This window comes from Orcinus orca, chromosome 11 (genome assembly GCF_937001465.1).
Source record: "Orcinus orca chromosome 11, mOrcOrc1.1, whole genome shotgun sequence".
Classification (NCBI taxonomy): domain Eukaryota; kingdom Metazoa; phylum Chordata; class Mammalia; order Artiodactyla; family Delphinidae; genus Orcinus; species Orcinus orca.
Genome location: NC_064569.1, coordinates 85,172,915 through 85,194,576, shown reverse-complemented (window position 1 = coordinate 85,194,576; position 21,662 = coordinate 85,172,915). Strand labels below are relative to the sequence as shown.

The 21,662-nt window shown below is 41.1% G+C and overlaps 2 protein-coding genes across 13 annotated transcripts in view; one reads left to right on the top strand and one right to left on the bottom strand.

Moving 5' to 3' along the window:
- Window positions 1–10,987, bottom strand: part of HCFC2 (host cell factor C2) — a 46,665-nt gene extending 35,678 nt beyond the window's left edge. For all 5 annotated transcript variants that reach the window (XR_007470239.1, XM_033427592.2, XM_033427595.2 and 2 more), the window contains exons 1-3: window positions 10,791–10,987; window positions 9,218–9,366; window positions 7,646–7,806 (exon numbers count right to left, since the gene is read on the bottom strand). Coding sequence is in view for 4 of the 5 variants with exons in the window: in XM_033427592.2 (XP_033283483.1) it covers window positions 7,646–7,806; window positions 9,218–9,366; window positions 10,791–10,953 (473 nt within the window). In the remaining variant the exon portion in view is untranslated. The remainder of the gene's footprint in view (window positions 1–7,645; window positions 7,807–9,217; window positions 9,367–10,790) is intronic.
- Window positions 10,029–21,662, top strand: part of GLT8D2 (glycosyltransferase 8 domain containing 2) — a 59,211-nt gene continuing 47,577 nt past the window's right edge. For 4 of the 8 annotated variants that reach the window (XM_049694704.1, XM_049694708.1, XM_049694709.1 and 1 more), the window contains exons 1-2: window positions 10,988–11,107; window positions 14,065–14,203. The gene's annotated coding sequence lies outside the window, so the exon portion shown is untranslated. Of the gene's footprint in view, window positions 10,284–10,357; window positions 10,418–10,987; window positions 11,108–11,160; window positions 11,845–14,064; window positions 14,204–17,276; window positions 17,387–21,662 lie in introns of those variants that run through there. The other 4 variants (XM_004269445.3, XM_049694707.1, XM_049694706.1 and 1 more) reach the window with 4 other exon arrangements.

Here is a 21,662-nt window from a genome sequence, read left to right as displayed (position 1 = left end):
AAACCAAAAAAACCAACAACTGCAGTTTAGCCATATAACTGTTCTGTGAAAAAATGATGCTAGATCATCCAGGAAAATTAAAAGAAATCCAAGAAAGAATACACTGAATAAAAGAAATGGTTGTGCAAAGAAACTAGTAATTTATAATTAAATTTAAATTGATGTTTATAACCGTGGCTGTGAGGTCTAAATAATCACTGGGAAAGACTGACTAAAAAATTAATTTCTTAACATTATTGTAATCTGGAATAAGATTCACAACTCTACGAAACATACGTAAAAAGGGAGTAAGCAAAAAAAGGCTAAAGAAAAAGACAGTAATCTATTTCCAAAGAGTACAAGGCATCTTCAGTTTAAATGTGTATGATGATTTCCAAGCAACTAAGGGAAGCATAGAATTAGCATGTATAATTTTCAAATCATTAGCAGGAAAGAAAGAATCAAAGAAAAACAATAAATCAAGAAAAAGGAAGGAGAAGGAAAAAAAGCAAAGCATAGTCTATGGAAATAAGATGGCTGGGAAAAGAAACAACTATAAACAATGTCAAAAGAGAAGAGAAAAACTGAAAAAAAATTTAGTAAACATCACAGAATTTTCTTAATATAAAGAGCTCCTATGAAATCAAGATAATGACCAATCACACAATAGACACAGGTAAAAGGATATAAACAGGCAGTTCACAGAACAGGAAATAAAAATTATATAAATATATAAACACACATACACAAATATTCAATCTCATCACAATTTTTAGAAACCTAGCAAAGGCAGGGAAAGGGGTGTGGAGAAGCAACAACAAGCAGAGTAGATGGAAAACATAAAATTACAAGGGCAGGAAAAAACGTCCTTATTTTAAGACAAAGTCTCTTGGAGATAGGGAGTATGCAGGGGAAACAAAAGAACCCCAAATCCAACTATAAGCTATTAATAGCAGGATGATATTAAAACTATTTAACAACTGATATGGCATAGAGTTAAACAGATCAGAACGAATCCCAGCCAGTATGCTATACCAGTGCATACTAGTTAATTGTTAGTCCTATTTACATAAGATAAGTCTACAACAAAATAATACACACAGGTTGAAATTATATATGTAAGGAACAAAACACAAATTCACAATCACACTGGGAGATTTTAACATGTCATTCAGAAGTTATGACCTACACCCACAGGATAAAAAAGCTTTGAATAATAATTTAAAACATTGATTTAATAAAGAACCTTTTCGCCAAACAGTCAAGAACTTACAATCTTTATGAAGAACTATGGAATAATTACAAAAAATGACTGTGAAATAGACCACAAAAACAACCATTAAAAAGGAGAAATCCTATAGACCACATTTTTTTTAACCTCAATATAATAAAACTAGATATTAGCAACAATAACAAAACTTTCCATTTTGAAATTTTTCTTTTTTTTGGCCACACCACTCAGCTTGTGGAAACTTAGTTCCCCAACCAGGGATCGAACCCAGGTCCATGGCAGTGAAAGCCCAAGTCTTAACCACTGGACCACCAGAGAATTCCTCCATTTGGAAAATTTTAAAAATTAAGCTCAACATCCATTTTTTGGTTAAAAAGAAAGAAAAAATGAATTAGCAAACTATAGATTTAAGAAAACTTCCTTATATATATGGAACCAAAAAATACAACAAACTAGTAAATGTAACAAAAAAGAACCAGGCTCACAGATATAGAGAACAAACTGTGGTTAGCAGTGGAGAGAGGGAAGGGGGGGAGGGACAACATGGGGTAGGGAATTAAGAGGTTACAAACCATTAGGTATAAAATAAGCTACAAGGACATACTGCACCACACGGAGAATATAGCCAACATTTTATAATTATAAATGGAGTATAACCTTAAAAAATTGTGAATCACTATACTGTACACCTGTTACTTATGTAATATTATACAACTATACTTCATATATATATAACTTTTTTTTTAGAACTTCCTTAATCTGATCAAAGGCATATACTAGAGACCTACAGCAAACATCACAATTAAAGATAGAAAGGTAAATATATTAATGAAACAGAAGAGAGTCTAGAACAAGAGCTCACAAACTTTTTCTGGAAAGAGCTAGATAGTAAATATTTTAAGCTTTGTAGGCCATAAATTCTGTCACAACTACTCAACTCTGCCCTTTTAATATGAAAGCAGCCAGAGACAATATGTAAATGAATGGACATGGCTGGGTTCCAATGAAACTTTACTAGCAAAAACAGGCAGCAGGCCAAATTTTGTCTACAGAGAGTAGTTTGTAACCCCTGGTCTAGAGAGTCTAGAAAAAGACCCAATTCTAAGAGAATTAAGATGACAGAGATGGGAGTTCAACACATTGTGTGGGGGGGGACTGGCTTATTTAATAAATGGTGGGAGAACTGAAAATTCATTCAGAAGAAAAAGTAAAAAGCCTCACACTAGTCACAGAAATATATTCCAAATGCATTAATATTTTAAACACAAAAACAAAGCTGTGAATGTACTAGAAGAAAATATAGAAAAATTATTTTTATAGTTTTGGGACAGGAGATTCTTCCTAATAAGCAGGATACAAACCAGAAAGCCATTAAAAAGTATATTGTCATACTTGATAAAACAAAAATGAAAACCCTTAAAAAAGCGGGGGGGGGCAAACAGAAGACTTGGGAAAAAATATCTGGAACATATAAAACAAATTACATAGAGAACTCCTAAGAATCACTAATAAAAAGAAAAACAAAAATCCATGAAAATATGATTAGAAATAATAAATGAATTCAGCAAGGTCACAGGATACAAGATCAATATACAAAGACCAAATGTATTTCTATATGCTAGCAATGAACAATCCAAAAATGAAATTAAGAAACCAAATCTATTCACAATGTCATCAAAAAGAATAAAAAGTTAGAAATAAATTTAACAAAATAAGAGCAAGATTTGTACATTGAAAACCTCAAAATATCGCTGACTGACAATAAAGAAGATCTAAATAAATGTAGAGACATTCCATGTTCATAGATTGGAAGACTCAGTACTAATAAGATAGCAACTGTCCACAAATTGATCTATATAGTCAACACAATCCCTATCAAAATCCCAGAAGACCTTTTTGCAGAAATTGGCAAGTCGATCCTAAAATTTATACAGAAACGTAAAGGATTCAGAATAGCTAAAACATTCTTGAAAAAAGAGTAATAAAATTTGAGAACTTATATCTTCCTATTTCAAAACGTAATATAAAGCTACAGTAATCCAAACAGTGTGGTACTGGCATAAGGCCAGTGGAACAGAATTGAGAGTCCATAAATAAACCCTTACATTTACGGTCAATTCATTTTCAATAAAGGTGCCAAAACAATACAGTGGGAAAAGGATAGTCTTTTCAATGAAAGGTGTTGGGAAAACTGCATATCTACATGTAAAAGAATGAATTTAGACACTTACTTTACCCAGGCATAAAAATTACCTCAAAATGAATCTCAGATATAACTACAGAACTTTTAGAAGAAAATAGAGGAACAAAGCTTTGTAACCTTGAGACACGCAAAGAGTTCTTAAAAAGGATGCTAAAAGCATGATCCATAAAAGAAAAAATGGATAAACTGAACTTATCAAAATTAAAATCTTTGTGCTTCAAAAGATACCATTAAGAAAATAAAAAGACAAGCTACAGATGGGAAGAAAATATTTGCAAATCACATATTTGATTTTTTAAAAAACCTGTATGCAGAATATATAAAGAACACTTATAATTCAATAATAAGAATACAAGCAACTAAATTTTATTTTTAGATTTATTTTATTGAAGTATAGTTGATTTACAATGTTACGTTAATTTCTGCTGTACAGCAAAGTGATTCAGTTATACATATAAATATATACATTTTTTTCATATTCTTTTCATTATGGTTTATCACAGGATATGGAATATAGTTCCCTGTGCTATACAGTAGAACCTTGTTGTTTATCCATTCTCTATATAATAGTTTGCATCTGCTAATCTCAAACTCCCAATCCATCTCTCCCCCACACCCCCACCCTTGGCAACCGCAAGTCTGTTCTCTATGTCTGTGAGTCTATTTCTGTTTCATAGATAAGTTCATTTGTGTCATATTTTAGATTCCACATATAAGTGATCTCATGTGGTATTTGTCTTTCTCTTTCTGACTTACTTCACTTAGTATGATAATCTCTAAGTCCATCCATGTTGCTGCAAATGGCATTATTTCATTCTTTTTTTATGGCTATGTAGTATTCCATTGTATATGTGTACCACATCTTCTTTATCCATTCATCTGTCTTTGGACATTTAGGTTGTTTCCATGTCTTGGCTACTGTGAATAGTGCAGCTTTGAACACAGGCATGTACGTATCTTTTCGAATTATGGTTTTTTCCAGATATATGCCCAGGAATGGGACTGCTGGACCATATGACAACTCTATTTTTAGTTTTTTGTGAAACCTCCATACTGTTTTCCAGAGTGGCTGCAGCAATTTACATTCCCACCAACAGTGTAGGAGGGTTCCCTTTTTTCCACACCCTCTCCAGCATTTATTATTTGTAGACTTTTTTTTTTTTTTTTTTTGCGGTATGTGGGCCTCTCACTGTTGTGGCCTCTCCCGCTGCAGAGCACAGGCTCTGGATGCGCAGGCTCAACGGCCATGGCCCATGGGCCCAGCCGCTCCACGGCACGTGGGATCTTCCCAGACTGGAGCACGAACCCGTGTCCCCTGCATCGGCAGGCGGACTCCCAACCACTGCGCCACCAGGGAAGCCCTATTTGTAGACTTTTTAATGATGGCCATTCTGACTGGTGTGAGGTGGTACCTGATTGCAGTTTTGATCTGCATTTCTCTAATAATTAGCAATGTTCAGCATCTTTTTTTGTGCCTGTTGGTCAAGTGTATCTAACAAATGAACAGAGATTTGAATAGAAATTTCATCAAACAAGATATATGAATGGCTAAAAAGCTCATGAAAAGAAGCTCAACATCACTGGTCATTAGGGAAATGCAAATTAAAACCATAATAAGATACCACCTTATACCCACTAGGTTGGCTGTAAAAAAAAAAAGACAGACAATAACAAGTGTTAACAAGGATGTGGAAAATTTGGAACACTTATACATTGCTGGTGGGAAGGTAAGATGGTAGTCACTTTGGAAAACAGTTTGGTAGTACTTAAGAAGTATAAATTTCCCACATGACTCAGCAATTCTATTACTAGGTATCTAATCAAGAGTAATGAATACATGTCCATAGAAAGACCTGTATGCAAATGATCATAACAGCATTATTCATAAAAGCCCAAAACTAGAAACAATCCAAACGTCTACCAACTGATGAACAGATAAACAAAATGTGATATATCAATACAACGGAGTATTATGCATCAGTAAAGGAAGAAATATTTGATACATGCTACAACATGGTTGAACCTTAAGAACATCATGCTAAGTGAAAGAAGATAAATGCACAAAAGCACATTTGTAAGAAATGTTCAGAAAAGGCTAATCTACGGAGACAGAAGGTAGACTGGTAGTTGCCTGGGGATTGGTATGGAATGCAGACTGACTGCAAATGAATAAGAAGTTTCTTTTGGAGTGATAGAAATGTTCTAGAACTGGATTGTGGTGATGGTTACACAACACTGTAAATTACTAAAAATCATTGAATTGTACATATAAAAAGGATGAATTTTATGGTATATAATATATACTTCAACTTTTTAAAATAGAAAAATAAACAAGGACCTGAACAGACAATTTCAAAAAAGTAATTGTAAATATCCAATAAGCATTGTTAATCAAGCTCATTCCTAGTTTAAAAATAAATCAAGATAAACCCATGAAATGTATTTCACCAATTATGTTGGCAAAAACTAAGAAGAGTGAGATGATTCAGTATTGCTGAGGGTATAAGGCACTCTCGTACACAGTTATTAGGAGTATAAAATACTTCCATCTCTTTGGAGGTTGATTCAGGGGTACCTAAACAAACTTAAATGTACCCTTTGACCAACACCCTCCCCCCCAATTCCATTTATAAGTATCAATCCTACAAAAATATTTATACATGTGCAAAAACTGTAATAGCAAAATAATGGAAATATTTAAATGTCCATCTGTAGGGGAATGGTTAAATAATTTGCATAATTCAGACTACTTTTCAGCCTTTAAAAAATAGGTCAATCCATATCTACTGCCATGTAAAGATATATTGTTAAAAGTAAAAACAAACAAAAAACCCAAACAAGTAAACAGCCAAAGTCATAAAGCAAGAAGAAAGACCTCACTTGTATAAAAAAAATACATGTCTGCGTAGAATCAGATTAAGGTTCCCAAGTCCCCTCTCCCAGAAAGCAGAACATGTATCCTTGCATCATGACTCAGGTCTTGGCTTTAGGGCTTGCTCTGACCAATGGAATGTCAACAGAAATGAATGTGCTAGCTTTAATCAAGGTTTTAAAAAGTATCACGTGTATCTAGTTATTCCCTCTAGCAGCATAAACTTGAGAAGCTTACCCTTAACACAACAAAAGCTAATACAATGTGTTACATGAAAAAGGTTCCAAAAGATACACATCAAACTGAATTATGTGTTCTTGCCTATACTGGGGAACAGTGATGCTATGAGAAAGAACTTCGTATACTTTTTAGTTTCTTGAAGGATTTTACAAGTCTGTACCTAAAAAAAAATTGTTTAATGGAAAATGAAAAAAAGACATGGGCTAAAAGTAAAAGTATCTGGATTAGTGTGGTGGTATAAATTCTTTTCCTTTTCTCCAGTTTCCAATTTTTCCATGTAGTTTTAGTATATGTTATTTTTTAAAGTCTGGAGGAAAAAAAAAGCTAACTCTATTATCAGTCTAATGTAGGTAAAAAGACACATTATAATGGCGATGACAACTACTGATATTGCTGATGGCAACTTGAAAGTCCTTTGAAAATTATTCCAATAATCTTATTTAGCAATCACAATGACACTGAAAGGTAGGTATTTAATCACTCCCATTTCACAGTGAAGGAAAACAGGCTTAGATTACTTCCACTAAAGGACACATACACGGTAAGCAGTGAATCAGAAAACAGCCTTTTGGATTCTAAACCTCCAAATCCTGAATGCTATAATGACCATGTGATCAAAACATTATGCAAAAAGAAAAGAGGCAGTGATTAATTCTGTTCGGAAAAAGGAGGAGAGAATTGGTCCTGAAAGTACTTGCTTGTGTGAACCACTCTTAACAGCTTCCTATGAGAAAAATGGAAATGATAGCCTTCATTCTATATTCAGATTTTTGTCACTAACTCTCAGAGAAATGTAATTTGAAAATATCCATTTATTACTTTTCATTATCACTTATGACAACTAAAATTCATTATGGCTCAACATATACAAATATATTGCCACAAGCAGTTATATTAATATCAATTTAATAAGATGATTTCTGATCGGAAAAGGCAGTTTTGAAAACAGATATACTCCAGGGACTAAGGAAAACACAAAATGGACACAAATTTGTTCACTGTTAGGTTTAATTGAAAATGGCTAAGCTTCATCACTTCTGATAATTAAAGATGGAAGAAATGAAACGTTCTTAATCTAAATCGTAAAATAAACATTTGGTCTGAAAAAGTGTTGGCATACCTGGGAACATTATTGTTTGAATCTTCACTTTCATTTGCCAGGCCACCAAACAAATAGCATTTGTTACCATATAAAGAGAAGCTATGTCCCAGCCGAGGACAAGGAGGTAAACCAGAAGAAGGAGGATACGGTTTCACTTTTTTCCATAACCAACGACTTGCCTAAAAAAGAGCATAAATACTCTCAGACAAAATCAGGAAAGTGCTCCTATATTGTCAATAGTGTAACATCATACCAATACATTTTAATCTGAATCCGATCAGAAGACTTCAATAAGCTACTTTTGGGACAAATGACAAGTTAACCAGATAACTTCAGGAATTAAAATGAGTGTTCCAATAGAAATTCAGTCTAATCTTCCATATTCACAGCTTTCCACAATGGCAAACTAAGCTTATAATAATAAACACTAACAGTTATAAAATATTTTCCAAATGAAAAATTCAACATTATTTATAGCTTTAAGATTAAATGTAATTTATGTACTCTCACTTTTTGAAATTAGGTAATCCATGGATGGTATATATTTTAACCTTTAAATAAACATAAAGCTCATTAAAAAGTTTTTTTTTTTCTTGGTCGCTGCATGGCATGTGAGATCTTAGTTCCCCAAACAGGGATCGAACCTGTGCCCCCTGCAGTGGAAGTGCGGAGTCTTAACCACTGGACCACCAGGGAACTCCATCATAAAGATCACTTAACAAACCAAACTCCAAAACTTATTCTCTAGCCATGGATGCTTTCTTTATCTAAAATTATTTTTGAAAAAATTTTTAAATGGACTGCTTGTAAATAGGCATAATTCACCTACATCTGCCAACTACCAGATATCCTTATGATCACAGAAGTGGGAATATACAGTTCAGGAATAAAAGTCAGTTAGGGCTGTCACAGAGGGCTCTGCGTCTGGTTTATTAGAGAGTAAAATCTAGAAAGGCTATTTGAAACTGTTACCCCTTTTGTATGTACTGCCAGAAAGGGGAAAAAAGTGATTATTAGCGTGAGGGTAACAATTTCTGTAACTAAGGCAGAAGTTTTCAAAAACGTACGGTCTGGAGACCAGCAGGAGCAGGTGGAAACTCAGAAGGAATGCAAATTCTCTGTAGAGAATACTGATTCAGAAACTCTAAGGGCGGGGCCCAGCAATCTGTGTTTTCACAAACCCTCCAGGTGCTTCTGCTGCAGGCTAAAGTTAAAGAAAGACTGCGCTAAGATACAAAAGCTCAAACATATAACTTGTACAACTGAGACTAAGTAACAGGTATCTTAATGTTACAAATGTTGCACTGGGTATTGGAAAAAGACTTACACTAGAAACTTTGGCTTTGGGACTTCCCTGGTGGTCCAGCAGATAAGACTCCGCGCTCCCAATGCAGGGGACACGGGTTTGATCCCTGGTCAGGGAACTAAGATCCCACATCCCACATGCCACACGGCGAGGGCAAAAAAAAAAAAAAAAAAAAGCTCACACTATTTTAAGCATGTTAATGAAACATTTTGCAATCTTTCAAAGAATTATGAGCAATATCATTAAAATTTCAGGTTGAGATAATAAATTTGAAATATACTTACTTGTAACTCATATAACTCATTGCTGTATCTTCCGTATTCAACCATTCCCCCAAATACTAATATTCTGGTACCATCACAGACAAATCCATGGGCAGCACAGCCTGGAGGGATGTCTCCTCTAACAGCTGGCAGGAACCACTGATTTGTAACTAGTTGCCAAAATAAAATTAAAACCAATTATAATAAACAGTTATCACAAACTATGAGTATGTACTTTTATATGAATCATTTATATCAGTGGTTCTTAATTGGGAATGATCTTGCCCACCCAGGGACAAACAAAAAAATTTCAGTTGTCAGAACTGCAGGAGGAGGGTGTTACTGGCAACTAGTGGGTAAAAGGCTGGGGATATAGGGCAGCCCCTAAAACAAACAAAATTATCCGGTTCAAATGTCAATCATGCTGCTGTTGAAAACCCTGATCTATATCACTTAATTTCTCAACAAAAACCCTACTTGGGGAGCATCATCCTCTCTATTTTACAAGTGAAAACTCTGACACTTAGGTTCAGTAACTTTAGGGTTGATCCTTGAGCAACTGGCAGAGCAAAATTCAAACCAGGTCTAACTTATTCCACACCCAAGGTTTTTACAGTCTACCAAATTGTCGACTAACTTTTTAATGCTGGGGTGCCAGGAGGAGGAGAAGGTGAAAAAATAAAGTTTCCCCTACTCCACCATTTTATTAATTTCTAAATGACCACTACGATTAAGTTGTTTGGTCAAAGAAAAGTTATTGATCACGACATAGACTTCAAACTCATTAATTAGCCTTACACCAAGAAAACAGCTTCCTTAGGACTGCTGGCGCATTTACAAGTGGGAAAAATGAAATTGCAACCTCCTTTCTGTTCCACGGAGGTACTCAAAGTCAGGGCCTCCGCGGCCGGGGGCATTTCTGATGTGCAGCGGCGCTCAAGGCGACAGTCCTCCCCGAGCGCTGAACGGCTGAGCTTGGGCACACACACCCAACCATGCAGACAGGCGCCGGTATCACCCACGAGCCACTTCCCCGCCAGTGAAGAGGGCTACCAACGGGGTAAGAATCTTGACTAACAACTGCCAGGTACGGGGCTGTATTTGGGGTGAAAGTACCAGAAGGCCTCTCGTTTTCCCTCCTCATCTCCCCTATATTCTCTTCCTCCTAAAGAAGGCATGCAGGCAAAGACGGGAAAGGCCCGGAGGAGCTCTGGTTTGGAGGTGGGTTTTGACAGGGAGGGATCTCGGGGCCCCGGAGTGGGCGAGACTTCGGGAAGAGGCCCAGGCGGATGGAAACAGTCTCTCTCGCCTACGTCCGCCAGCAGGGCTGGGGCGGGGGGGTCCGGGACCGCCTGCCCGAGGGCCGGCGCGCCCCGCACGGGGGCCGGTTCCGCCCCGGCAATCCCGGAAAAACGGAGCTACGGCCCGGGACGCTGCGGGATTGGGGCCGCCCGGCCGAGACTCGCTCCCCGCCGCCCGCCGGAGGAGGCAGTGACCCGGCGGTGACAGCTGTCAGGGCCGCGGCCGCCGCCTCGTCTCCCCTCCCCCTCCGCGGCTCCCACAGGCGGGGCCGAAGAACCGCCGCCGCGCCTACCCGTGTTGTAGACGTGCAGCTCGTCGGCGATGCCCTCGTTGCCCCCTCCAAAGATGATCATCAGCTCCCGGATGGCCACCGCGCGGTGTCCGTGCCGGGCGCGGGGGACCGGCCCCGTGAAGGAGGAAACCCGCCTCCAGTTGAGGAGGCTGGGAGCCGCCATCTTCCCAACCCCCGCCCCTCTGTCCACAATGCACCGCGCCTGCTCCGGCGCCGCTGCTCCGGGAGGAGGGCTGGGACCCGCCTCCAGCTGTGCACGCGGGAGGAGGGGAACCCCACGGAGGAGGGTGATGGTCACGTGACCGCGGGCGTCCAGGGTGAGGATGGAGGGCTGCGGGGAGCAGAGGGGGTCCTGGCAAGGGAGCCCCACCCCCCCCGGGTGACGTGGCTGGTGTTGGCACCCTGGACAAGGGATTTTAGGGTGGAAGGAAATTTCCTACCGACCAGTCTCCCCTCCCCATCTAGAGCCTCCAGTTTTTTAATTGCGGGAGAAGATACAGCGTTTTCCTTTACGGCCACTTTGAGCATCTAGGATGTAAGGGCGAGTCAGACCTTTTAAAACAGGGGTCCCCAACCCCCAGGCCGCAGACCGCAACCTGTCCGGGCCTGTTAGGAAAGGGGCCACACAGCAGGGGCTGAGCAGGAGGTGAGCGAGGCTTCCTCTTCGCCTGAACTATTCCCGCCCCCCATTCCGTGGAAAAATTGGCTTCCACTAAGCCCGTCCCTGGTGCCAAAATGGTTGGGGACAGATGCTTTAAACAATGACAACACAGCAAGGGAAAAGCTCTCGTAGAGGTTTTGAAGTGCCAGGAGCGCGGGGAGAGGAGAGGGAAGTCCATCTCCGCCGAGGGCGTGACTGCGCGCAGAGCGCCTGGGCGTAGAGGATGCCCCTGAAGGCTGGGGGAGGGGGGCAGTCTGGACCCTGGTGGAGAGGCCGCGAGCGCTGCGTGCCACTCGCGGCTGGGAACACCGGAGGGAATGTCGGAGCTAAGCCTGCAAAGGCAAGTCAGGCAGATCAGATTTGGAGGGTGACATGCCAAGAAGTTTAGGAACGGTGAGCCGCGAAAGTTGTTTTGTTTTGTTTAAGCAGGCGGGAGGTTATATATAGATTTATCTTTTATTACTATCTAACATTTGAGGGTCTTTCATTGACAAGCACTGTCCTCCTTGCCTTATATGAATTAATTTGTGATTCTCCTAACAATCCAGTGAAGTGGGTACTGTTATTTCCCTTTCGTGGATGGGGAAATGAGGCACAGAAAAGTAAAGTAATTTTCTCATGGGCACACAGCAGAATTAGGGCCAGTATTCAAACGCAGAGCTTCTGATTCCAGAGCCCCAACCCCTAACCACTATACCATACTTACTGTGAATACAGTCATAAGTAACCCTGTTAAGTCCGGGCTGCTTTGTGATCTGGTCCTACACAGAATCACACTCAAAGAGATACAAGTCCAGCGGCAGAGGTCGGGGCGGGGAATGAAAGCAATTTAAATCCCTACCTCACACTCTAAAGACGGTATCAAAGAGGGAATACACATAATGTAGGCCAAATTTCCTAAAATTTCATTTCCCTCATCTTACTACTTTCAATTTCTCTCATATGCCTAGCTCATTTCTCCTCCCCCAATTCCCTCAAACCTAACCATGCCTCTCCCACCTTCTCGTTCATCTAAACTGCCTTTTGAGAGGTAATTCTCTCCCTTTTAAAAAGGAATTCTTACTATTCTTTCCAGCTCCTGCTTTTCAAGTTCTTCCTGTCACTGATTAATTCCCCAGTTTCATAATATGGTCAAAGAGAATTTGGAATTGGAATAGGAAGGTGGCTGGAAACAGAAAGAAAGCTATGAATATTTATGTACTGATATTTTTCTTGGTCACATACATAACACGGGCTCTTAAATGTTTCAGTTATAAAGTTTTTAGGTATCTGAAACAATACTGGAAAAGTTGGGGTAGAGCCATGAGTTTTTCATAAAACTTTAAATACTTTATTTAAAGAATTATATTTTATTCTGAGAGTTTAGTGTTAAAATGTCCTAACTTTTATGACTGATACTGTAAGTGGGTGGTAGTTTTTTTTGTTTTGTTTTGTTTTTTTTAATGTCCTTATAGCAAAAGACTAAGGGTAAAATTAAAAGTTGCAAACCCAATGTTGATATTCAAATTAAAAAAAAATCAAAACTGGTGTATGATATTCGAAAGTCTGAAAATCTCTGAACTAAGGGAGAGATGAAGGCAAAATGTTAAGACAAAGGAGATTACAAGTGATAACTGGTTGCTTAGATAAGGAGCTTCAGGACAGTGGTGGAGGTCTGTATTAGTTTCCTAAGACTGCTGTAACAAAGTACCACAAACCAGGTGGATTGAAACAACAGAAATTTGTTGTCTCACAGTTCTAGAGTGTAGAAATCTGAAATCAGGGACATGATCCCTCTGAAACCTGTAGGGAAGAATACTTCCTTGCCTCTTTCTGGCTTCTGGTGGTGACCGTCAATCCTAGGCCTTCCGTGGCTTGTAGCAGCATCACTCCAACCTCTGCCTCCATCATCATATGGTGTTGTCCCTGTGTGTCTGTGTTTCTTCTCTTCTTATAAGTTCACCAGTCATATCAGATGAGGGCCCACCTAATGGCCTCACCTTAACTTGTTTACATCTGCGAAGGCCTTATGTTCAAATAAGGTCACAATCACAAGTTAGAACTTAAACATATCTGTTTTTGGGGGGGACACAGTTCAATACATGACAGGATGCTTAATCCAATGGGAAAGATATTTTACCAGAGCACCTTGGACTCAACGCTGCTTAAGTGAGGAGTCTAGATTAGGTCCCCAATTCTCAGGAAAGCTACCTTCAATCTTTGAAACTTTAAGAATGGAAGTTACCACCTAGGAGGTGAGTGTAGAAAGGGAAGAGAAGAATGAGGCAGAATAGCGCCCTGAAGAAACCAACTTTAAAGAGGTAAAGACAGCAGGAGGCTCTCATGAACGAAATGGGGAACGAATAGCGAGAGAAGTCAAAAGGGAACTGGGTGAGGGCGATGTCAAAGAAGCCACAGGCTAAGGGGCTTTCACAGAGTGGAAGTGGTTATCAAAGCCAAGAGCCATAGAGAGGTCGGATAAGAAAAAGACAAAGAAGCAACGTCTGCAAACTAAGAGGTTATTAATGGCCTAGATTAAAATACTCAGTGGAGTGGGAGGAGGGAAGCCACAGAAGATCGAAGAATGAATAACATGTTATCGCACAGATAACATGTATAGCCTACTTTTTACAGACACTTGCCCCCAGAAGGAAAGAAAAAACAGTGGCTGGAGGGGAGAAATGGCTGTGTACAGAGCAAGCTCTTCTCATTCTTTTCCAAGGATGAGACTTGAACATGACTGTGGGCTCAGAGGAAGGATCCAGTTGAAAAGGTAAGACTGAAGAAGCAATAGAGATGTCTTAGTCTGCTTAGGCTGCTGTAACACAATACTAGAGGCTGGGTGGTTTATAAACAACCAAAATTTACTTCTCACAGTTCTGGAGACTGAAAGTCCAAGATCAGGGTGCCAGCATGGTCAGATTCTGCTGAAGATACTCTTGTAGGTTTCAGACTGTTGACTTCTCACTGTATCCTTACCTGGTGAAAGGGATGAAGGAGCTCTCTGGGGTCTCTTATAAGGGCGTTAATCCCATTCATGAGGGCTCCACTCTTATGACCTAAGCACCAAAATACCAAAGACCCTACCTCCTAACACCATCACCTTGGGGGTGAGGATTTCAACATATGAATTTGGAGGGGGACACAAACATTTAAATCATAGCAAAAGAATATGTCATTTGGAAATGCTTTTTGTTACAAGTAGCAGAATATCCGACACAGTGTGGCTAAATGATAAGGCACTTAATTATCTTGCACAAGAAATCCGGGGTAGGTAGGTCTAGGGTTAATTTGGCAGTTCAGTGGTGTTACGGTTCCAGGTAGCAGTTCTGAATTTCTCTTGACTTTTCCTTTATGGTCAAAAGAAGGTCGTTGTACCTTTGGACATTGTGTCCCCATACAACCATGCCCAAAGGCATGAAGCAGGAGGACAGCCAGGATGGGGAAATAGGGCTTTCATTTTACAGGGAGGAAAAGCATCTTGCCCAGAAGCCACCCAGCATACTTGCTCTTAGGTTTCACTGGCCAGAACTGGGACATTTGGTATATTAAGATTACATTAGCTATAGTGACAGAAATAGGCTTTAAAAGTTTATGTTTCTCCCATCTAAATGAACTTTGGAAATGGCAGTCCAAAGCCAGCATGGCAGCTCTATTTCACCACATCTTCAGGAATTTGTAGACTTTGTAGATTGGAATTCGTCCTTCCAGCTCATGATCCAAGATGGCTGCTCCAGCCCTAGCTATTGCATCTACACTCCAGCCAGCAGGAAAGAGTAGGGGAAAGGAATGTTCCCCTCTCCAGAACACATTCTGGAATTGTACATGGTATTTCTGCTTACATCCCATATGCCAGTATTTAGTCACAAAGCCACAGCTAGTTGAAGGAAGTTTGTGAAATGTAGTTTTTATTTAGAATGGCCAAGTGCTCGGGTAATAGTCAAGGTTCTATCACAAAGAAAGAAGAGAAGAGCAGACCGTGGGGGTCTTCTTGCAGGAGGGTGGCTATAGGAGTCTAGGAAAGTGTTTTTGTTTGTTTGTTTTTAGCCTCAGTAATGAGAAGCAGGCAAGGGAGAAGAAGGTTGGAAATGAGAATTGGTGAGTTAACCAAGTAGGCCTGTCTCAGGGCAGGTTGAAACCTGACTGAGCAAGATCCTAGAGGATCAAGAAAAGATGGATTCAGAAGTACATGAAGATTTACACATGGACTGGGGTTGAATATATGTCTATTGCATAGATTATATAATTGTTTATATTCTATAAAAATATATTAAAAAACAGAAAGCTCATTGGACAGCACTGCTCTAGCCTTTTGAAGTTACATTGGAGAAGATGCCTTCATCTGTCACCACTTTCTCTCCTTCACTCCCGCTCCCCCATATCAAACACCATCATTTACCTGGAATCTTAGTATAGCATAGAGGTTAAGATCACGGGATTTAGAATTCAACAGGCATAGCCGTTTACTAGCTATGTGGTCTTGGTCAAATTATTTATTTTTTTGAGCTTCAGATGCTTTGTCTATAAAATGGGGATTGTAATAGCATCTATTTCTTAAGGTTATTTTGAAGATCAACTGAGATAATATATGCAAAGTACAGGCTGTCCTTGCTTTGCATGAGAGTGCAGTTCTGTGAAAATGGCCATGGAAGCTGAAACCCTGCAAAGCGATCTTAATTACTAATGGGAAAAATTACAGTTGTTTTGTTCATGATCTTTAAAAATTTTTGTCAAAATATTTAAAGTTCTCGGGCTTCCCTGGTGGCGCAGTGGTTGAGAGTCTGTCTGCCGATGCAGGGGACACGGGTTTGTGCCCCGGTCCGGGAAGATCCCACATGCCGCGGAGCGGCTGGGCCCGTGAGCCATGGCCGCTGAGCCTGCGCGTCCGGAGCCTGTGCTCCGCAGTGGTAGGGGCCACAACAGTGAGAGGCCCGCGTACCGCAAAAAAAAAAAAAAAAAAAAAAAAAAAAATTAAAGTTCTCTTACTGTTAGTTTTAAATCTAAAGAAATGAAAAAAATAGTAGACTTAATAGTAAACTTAATGTTTGTTTGTTCTACTGTAATTTAAAACATTGGACATATTGAAGATGAAAATTAAATATTTAGGGTTTGTTTTGGTTTTGGTTTTGGTATAAAACTTACCAAGAGCAGCTGAGCAGTGTTTAACCTTCTTGCCATATAACTTACTGTAAGGAGTGAGCATCTTTTCTGTGCCTTGGAAAATGGTCATACTCCTTTCTAAGTTTGGATCAGCTTCCCATATTTTATCCTTTGCACTTTTAACATCATTAAATAACCTTTGAGAGTTCCTCTAATATGAATTTTTTTGCCCATGTCATTTCCTCTGGAACATCTCCATCCCTCTCATCACAACCACTTTCCTTATTTATGTTCGTAAAATCACCCTTACTAGATTTTTCTGGCTGCATAGCTAGAGTTGAATAGCAACAGTATCATCCCACGGCCAACTAATTTCTTCTCTAACTTCATTTACCTTTGATTTGAATGTCACTCCCACTATTATCATTTTTTGTTTCTTTGCTAACGTTTCTCTTTGTTGGCCAATTCTATTATCCATTTTTGTAGATGTCACATGGGTTTCTCACTGGGAATTAACGAAGCAACACAACTACATGCTTTGCTGTCTGTACATAAGCCGAATAACAGCTATCCAGTGACCAATCAAGGACAGACTGTCAAAGAAGTGACACGATTGGTCACTCATCATTGATGTGGCTCTGTTATCAGCGTAGTAATTTTGTGGACTGAAAAGCTAGCAGCAAAGTTAGTAATTATCCAATTACTCAGTTGATATACTGTGGTAACAGATTTGAACTGTGTTGTAGGGGGACTGATGTTATTAAACTACACTGTGGTGACTGAAATTGGTGCTGATGCCACGCAGAGCAAGGACAGTGCTGCGCTTATGAAATGCCTAGCACGTGGTTAGCATTTAGTAAGTCATAGATTGTTTAACTTCTGTCATTTTCATTATATTACTACTGTTTCTACCCCTCCTGAGCTACGGGCCACTGAGGAGTCAGTCCGAGAGGGAGGGGCTGGTGCTGGGAGGTGGCAGACAGTGCAGTGTTTTCAGCCAGGAGTGTAAAATGGCCGTGTCCAACGGATGCCTTAATCTCAGTTGAGAACTCAGGCCAAGGGCTTATTGGCAGCAGTCTGAGAAGGGCTTTTGAGGAGTGCCAGCAGGTAGGCAGAGCTCAACAGCAGAGAGCCTAGGCAGGCACTGTTCCTGAGACGGAGGAAGCAGATGGTGTCTGAGAGGTCTGCTCCCAGATCACAGGGCTCCAGCCATGGCGAGAGCTGCGGCCAAGGCCTGGAGAGGGCAGCTGGCCAGAACGAGGCAGGACCCCAGGCCAGGTAGAGCCTACACCAATTACCAGAGGAAGGAGCTGGCACAAAAGCCAGGGAGGAAAAGCAGTCATCTCACGTGGGAGAAAGGGACCCTGTGTGCAGAGAGTCAGGTGCAGGAGCGATTGCTGCAGCTCAGGGGGTAGCAGGCAAGAGCCAGAGCAGCTAAGCTCTGGACAAGGAGATGACCCATCACTGAGCCCCACCAGCCAAAGAGAGGGAATTGAGGCCCCCATAGTTGTATTTCCTGCCCCATGTGGATGATCCTGGAGCCCAGCCCTGGGAGACAGAGGCAATAAATAGAGGCTTGTCAGCCTGACCCAATGCAGTGATTCACTGCTGCTACACAATGCTGCTTCCCTTCCTTCCAGTCACATTTATCAGCCTTAATAGAGTTTATCTTACCTACTTATCTACAAAGTAATACACTCAGCCAAGGCAGGCCCATTGGGTAAGAAATGATGAACATTTGGCTTTCAACTAATAAGAAATAAACATGGAATAATAATGACTCAGATATACATTGTGTTGACTAATGATAGCACAAATCGAAAATGCATATAGATCACATAGGACTGTGTTCAGGCAGATAACCGAAACCTAAGCAAAGTAACTTAACTGCATCCAGGTTTATTTTCCTCACACGGTTAGATGCTCCGTAAGTAGTCAGCTCAGGCTGCTCTGGTGACTCCTGGTGCCATCGGGACTGAGGCTTCTCCTGTGTTCTTGCTCTGCCCTCCTCACTTAACATGTGCAGGGCTGCTGAGTCACCCAGCGCCGGGGCATGGATAGTTTCCATTTGCTTATGAAGATCTATTCTCTACTCTTCTTTAACTTGTTCAGTGCCGTGAGGCTGACCTAAATGTACTATATCACCTGACGTCTCCAGGTCTCTGACTTCCAGCTGGGTTTGGCCAATGGGAGGCACCACCAACAGGAGATTGTAAGGTTGGGGTAATGTACCTCCTAGTCCCTTTCGTGGGGGTGAACAGAGGGCGCTCCTCTTGGGCAGCCCTCCCCTGCGGCTGCTTCCTCCCACTCCTGGTGCTATAGCATCAATTTTTTTTTTTTTCTGGTACGCAGGCCTCTCACCTCTGCGGCCTCTCCCGTTGCAAAGCACAGGCTCCGGACGCACAGGCTCAGCGGCCATGGCTCACAGGCCCAGCCGCTCTGCGGCATGTGGGATCTTCCCAGACTGGGGCACGAACCCATGTCCCCTGCATCGGCAGGCGGACTCTCAACCACTGTGCCACCAGGGAAGCCCTATAGCATCAATTCGTAACCAAGTTTCCCTAACACTGACTACACCTTTTCAAATAGTGCCTGTTTTAAGAGTCTCCACCATTAGCTTACTGGGGTGGGCCATCTGTGTCCTGCCGGGACCCTGACTGACTCACCACAGCGGTCTCTGCGCACAGCCCGTGGGACCATATGCAGCAGCACGGGGTGGGCCTTTCATCCACAGGGCTGAGAGATGGCGACTCCACCTCCAGGCACCAAGGTTGGGTTTCAGACAGGAGGAAAGGGCAAAAGGCACCAGACAGCTCTTTGCCAGGAAAACAGTAGCTTTCTAGGAAGTCACAGCCAGCCAGCTTCTGCTCACGTGCCGCTCTAGCTTCAGGACCTCTGAGGAGGTGAGTATTTTTAACTGGACAGTTGCCACCTCAAATGACAGAGTGTTTCTATTTGAAGGGAAGAAGCAGAGAAGTTATTAAGTTGTACCAGGCTACCAGTGTTTGAAACAGCATATAACTCATTTGGGCTTTTTGAAAAAAGTTACTGATTGCTTACTGTTACAATTTCTTTCTCTTGTTTATACCTTGGGGTGTCTTCATGCAACAACAATAATAATCACTTCCATGTTCTGAGCCCTTACTGGCTGCATTACATGCATGAGGTCTTTTAACCCTCACAGGAAGCTTCCTCACCTTACAGATGAGGAAACTGAAGGTGAGATTTTCAGGAATGTGTAAGTGTAACATCTGAGCTAACACCTAGGTCTGTCGGTCTGTCTCCAGAGCCCAAGCTGGTAGCCACTACACTTAGGGTGCCCCTTATATCCTACATCTCTTTCTATTCTCATTTCTTCCCCAGGGGAGAATCTGTGCATCCAATTTGGAAATATAGGTCATAGACAGTAAGCCTCTTGCAGCTCAGCACATGGCCCAGCAGAAATAAAGGAGGGGCTTCTCTGGTGGTGCAGTGGTTAAGAATCCTCCTGCCAATGAATGGGACACGGGTTTGAGCCCTGGGCTGGGAAGATCCCACATGCCTTGGAGCAACTAAGCCTGCAAGCCACAACTGCTAAGCCCGCAAGCCACAACTGCTGAGCCCGCATGCTGCAACTACTGAAGCCCGCGAGCCTAGAGCCTGTGCTCTGAAACAAGAGAAGCCACTGAAATGAGAAGCCCACACTGCAATGAAAGTAGCCCCTGCTCGCCACAACTGGAGAAAGCCCACTTGCAGCAACAAAGACCCAACGCAGCCAAAAAAAAAAAAAAAAAAAGACTAGTGCCACTGAAAAACTGCATTTTATTTATTTATTTGTTTTTAAACAAACAATTTCTTTTTTTTAAATTTTGTTTTATTTATTTTTTATTTTTGGTTGCACTGGGTCTCAGTTGTGGCAGGCAGGCTCCTTAGTTGCGGCTTGCTGGCTCCTTAGTTGCGGTTCACTGGCTCCTTTAGTTGTGGCACGTGTGCTCCTTAGTTGAGGCTGGTGGGCTCCTTAGTTGTGGCATGCGAACTCTTAGTTGCAGCATGCATGTGGGATCTAGTTCCCTGACCAGGGATCGAACCCACGTCCTCTGCATTGGAAGGCAGATTCTTAACCACTGCGCCACCAGGGAAGTCCTGAGGAACCAAATTTTAAATTTTATTTAGTTTTAATCAATTTAAATTGAAAAACTGATTCACGATTCAGTTATTGGAAAATTTTGAAGTATGTTGGAGCAACCTGAATATGTGAATCTATTTTTTTTTTTTTTTTTGCGGTACGCAGGCCTCTCAGTGTTGTGGCCTCTCCCCTTGCGGAACACAGGCTCTGGACACACAGGGTCAGCGGCCATGGCTCATGGGCCCAGCCGCTCCGCGGCACGTGGGATCTTCCCGGACCGGGTCACGAACCCGTGTCCCCTGCATCGGCAGGCGGACTCTCAACCACTGCGCCACCAGGGAAGCCCGTGAATCTATTTTTTAAACTGTAAATTTTATCAAATCTAAATACATATCAATTGTTTCTGATGAAGTTTAGTTTGGGAATTGAGATGTGTTGCAGGTGTAAAATACACACCAGATTTCAAAGGCTTCATACAAAACAAAAAGTGTAAAATGTCTTGTTAATAAGTTTTATACCAATCACATGTTGAAATAATGTTTTTGTATATATTATGTTAAGTAAATTTTATCATTAAAATTAATTTTACCTCTTTGTACTTTTCTTAAAGTGACTACTAGAAAATTTTCAATGACAATGTGGCTTGCATTATATTTCTGTTGGGCAATACCACTTTAGAAGGTGGCAGTGAGCAGAGGCAGACTCATTTCTTTATAGGAATGAGGGAGAGAGGCCATTGCTAAATAAATTCCATGATCCCAGGCAAAGTGCTGGCACCATTTCCTGGATTTCTGAGAATCAATGGCAGGAACACAGAACAGCACAGAGCTGGGTGGGGTTGATTCACTGCCTGATTCCTTCCCATGTTCAGTCACAAAACACACCATCTTGAAATTTCCGTCACTATCATTGCCTTGGTCGAAGGGAGACCACAGTTTTTATCTGGGCTTTGATTTGGGGACAACGGCATTTTAATGACTAGGGCATTTTAGGAGAAGCTAGTGGCCAGGAAAGATATTCTTAAAAT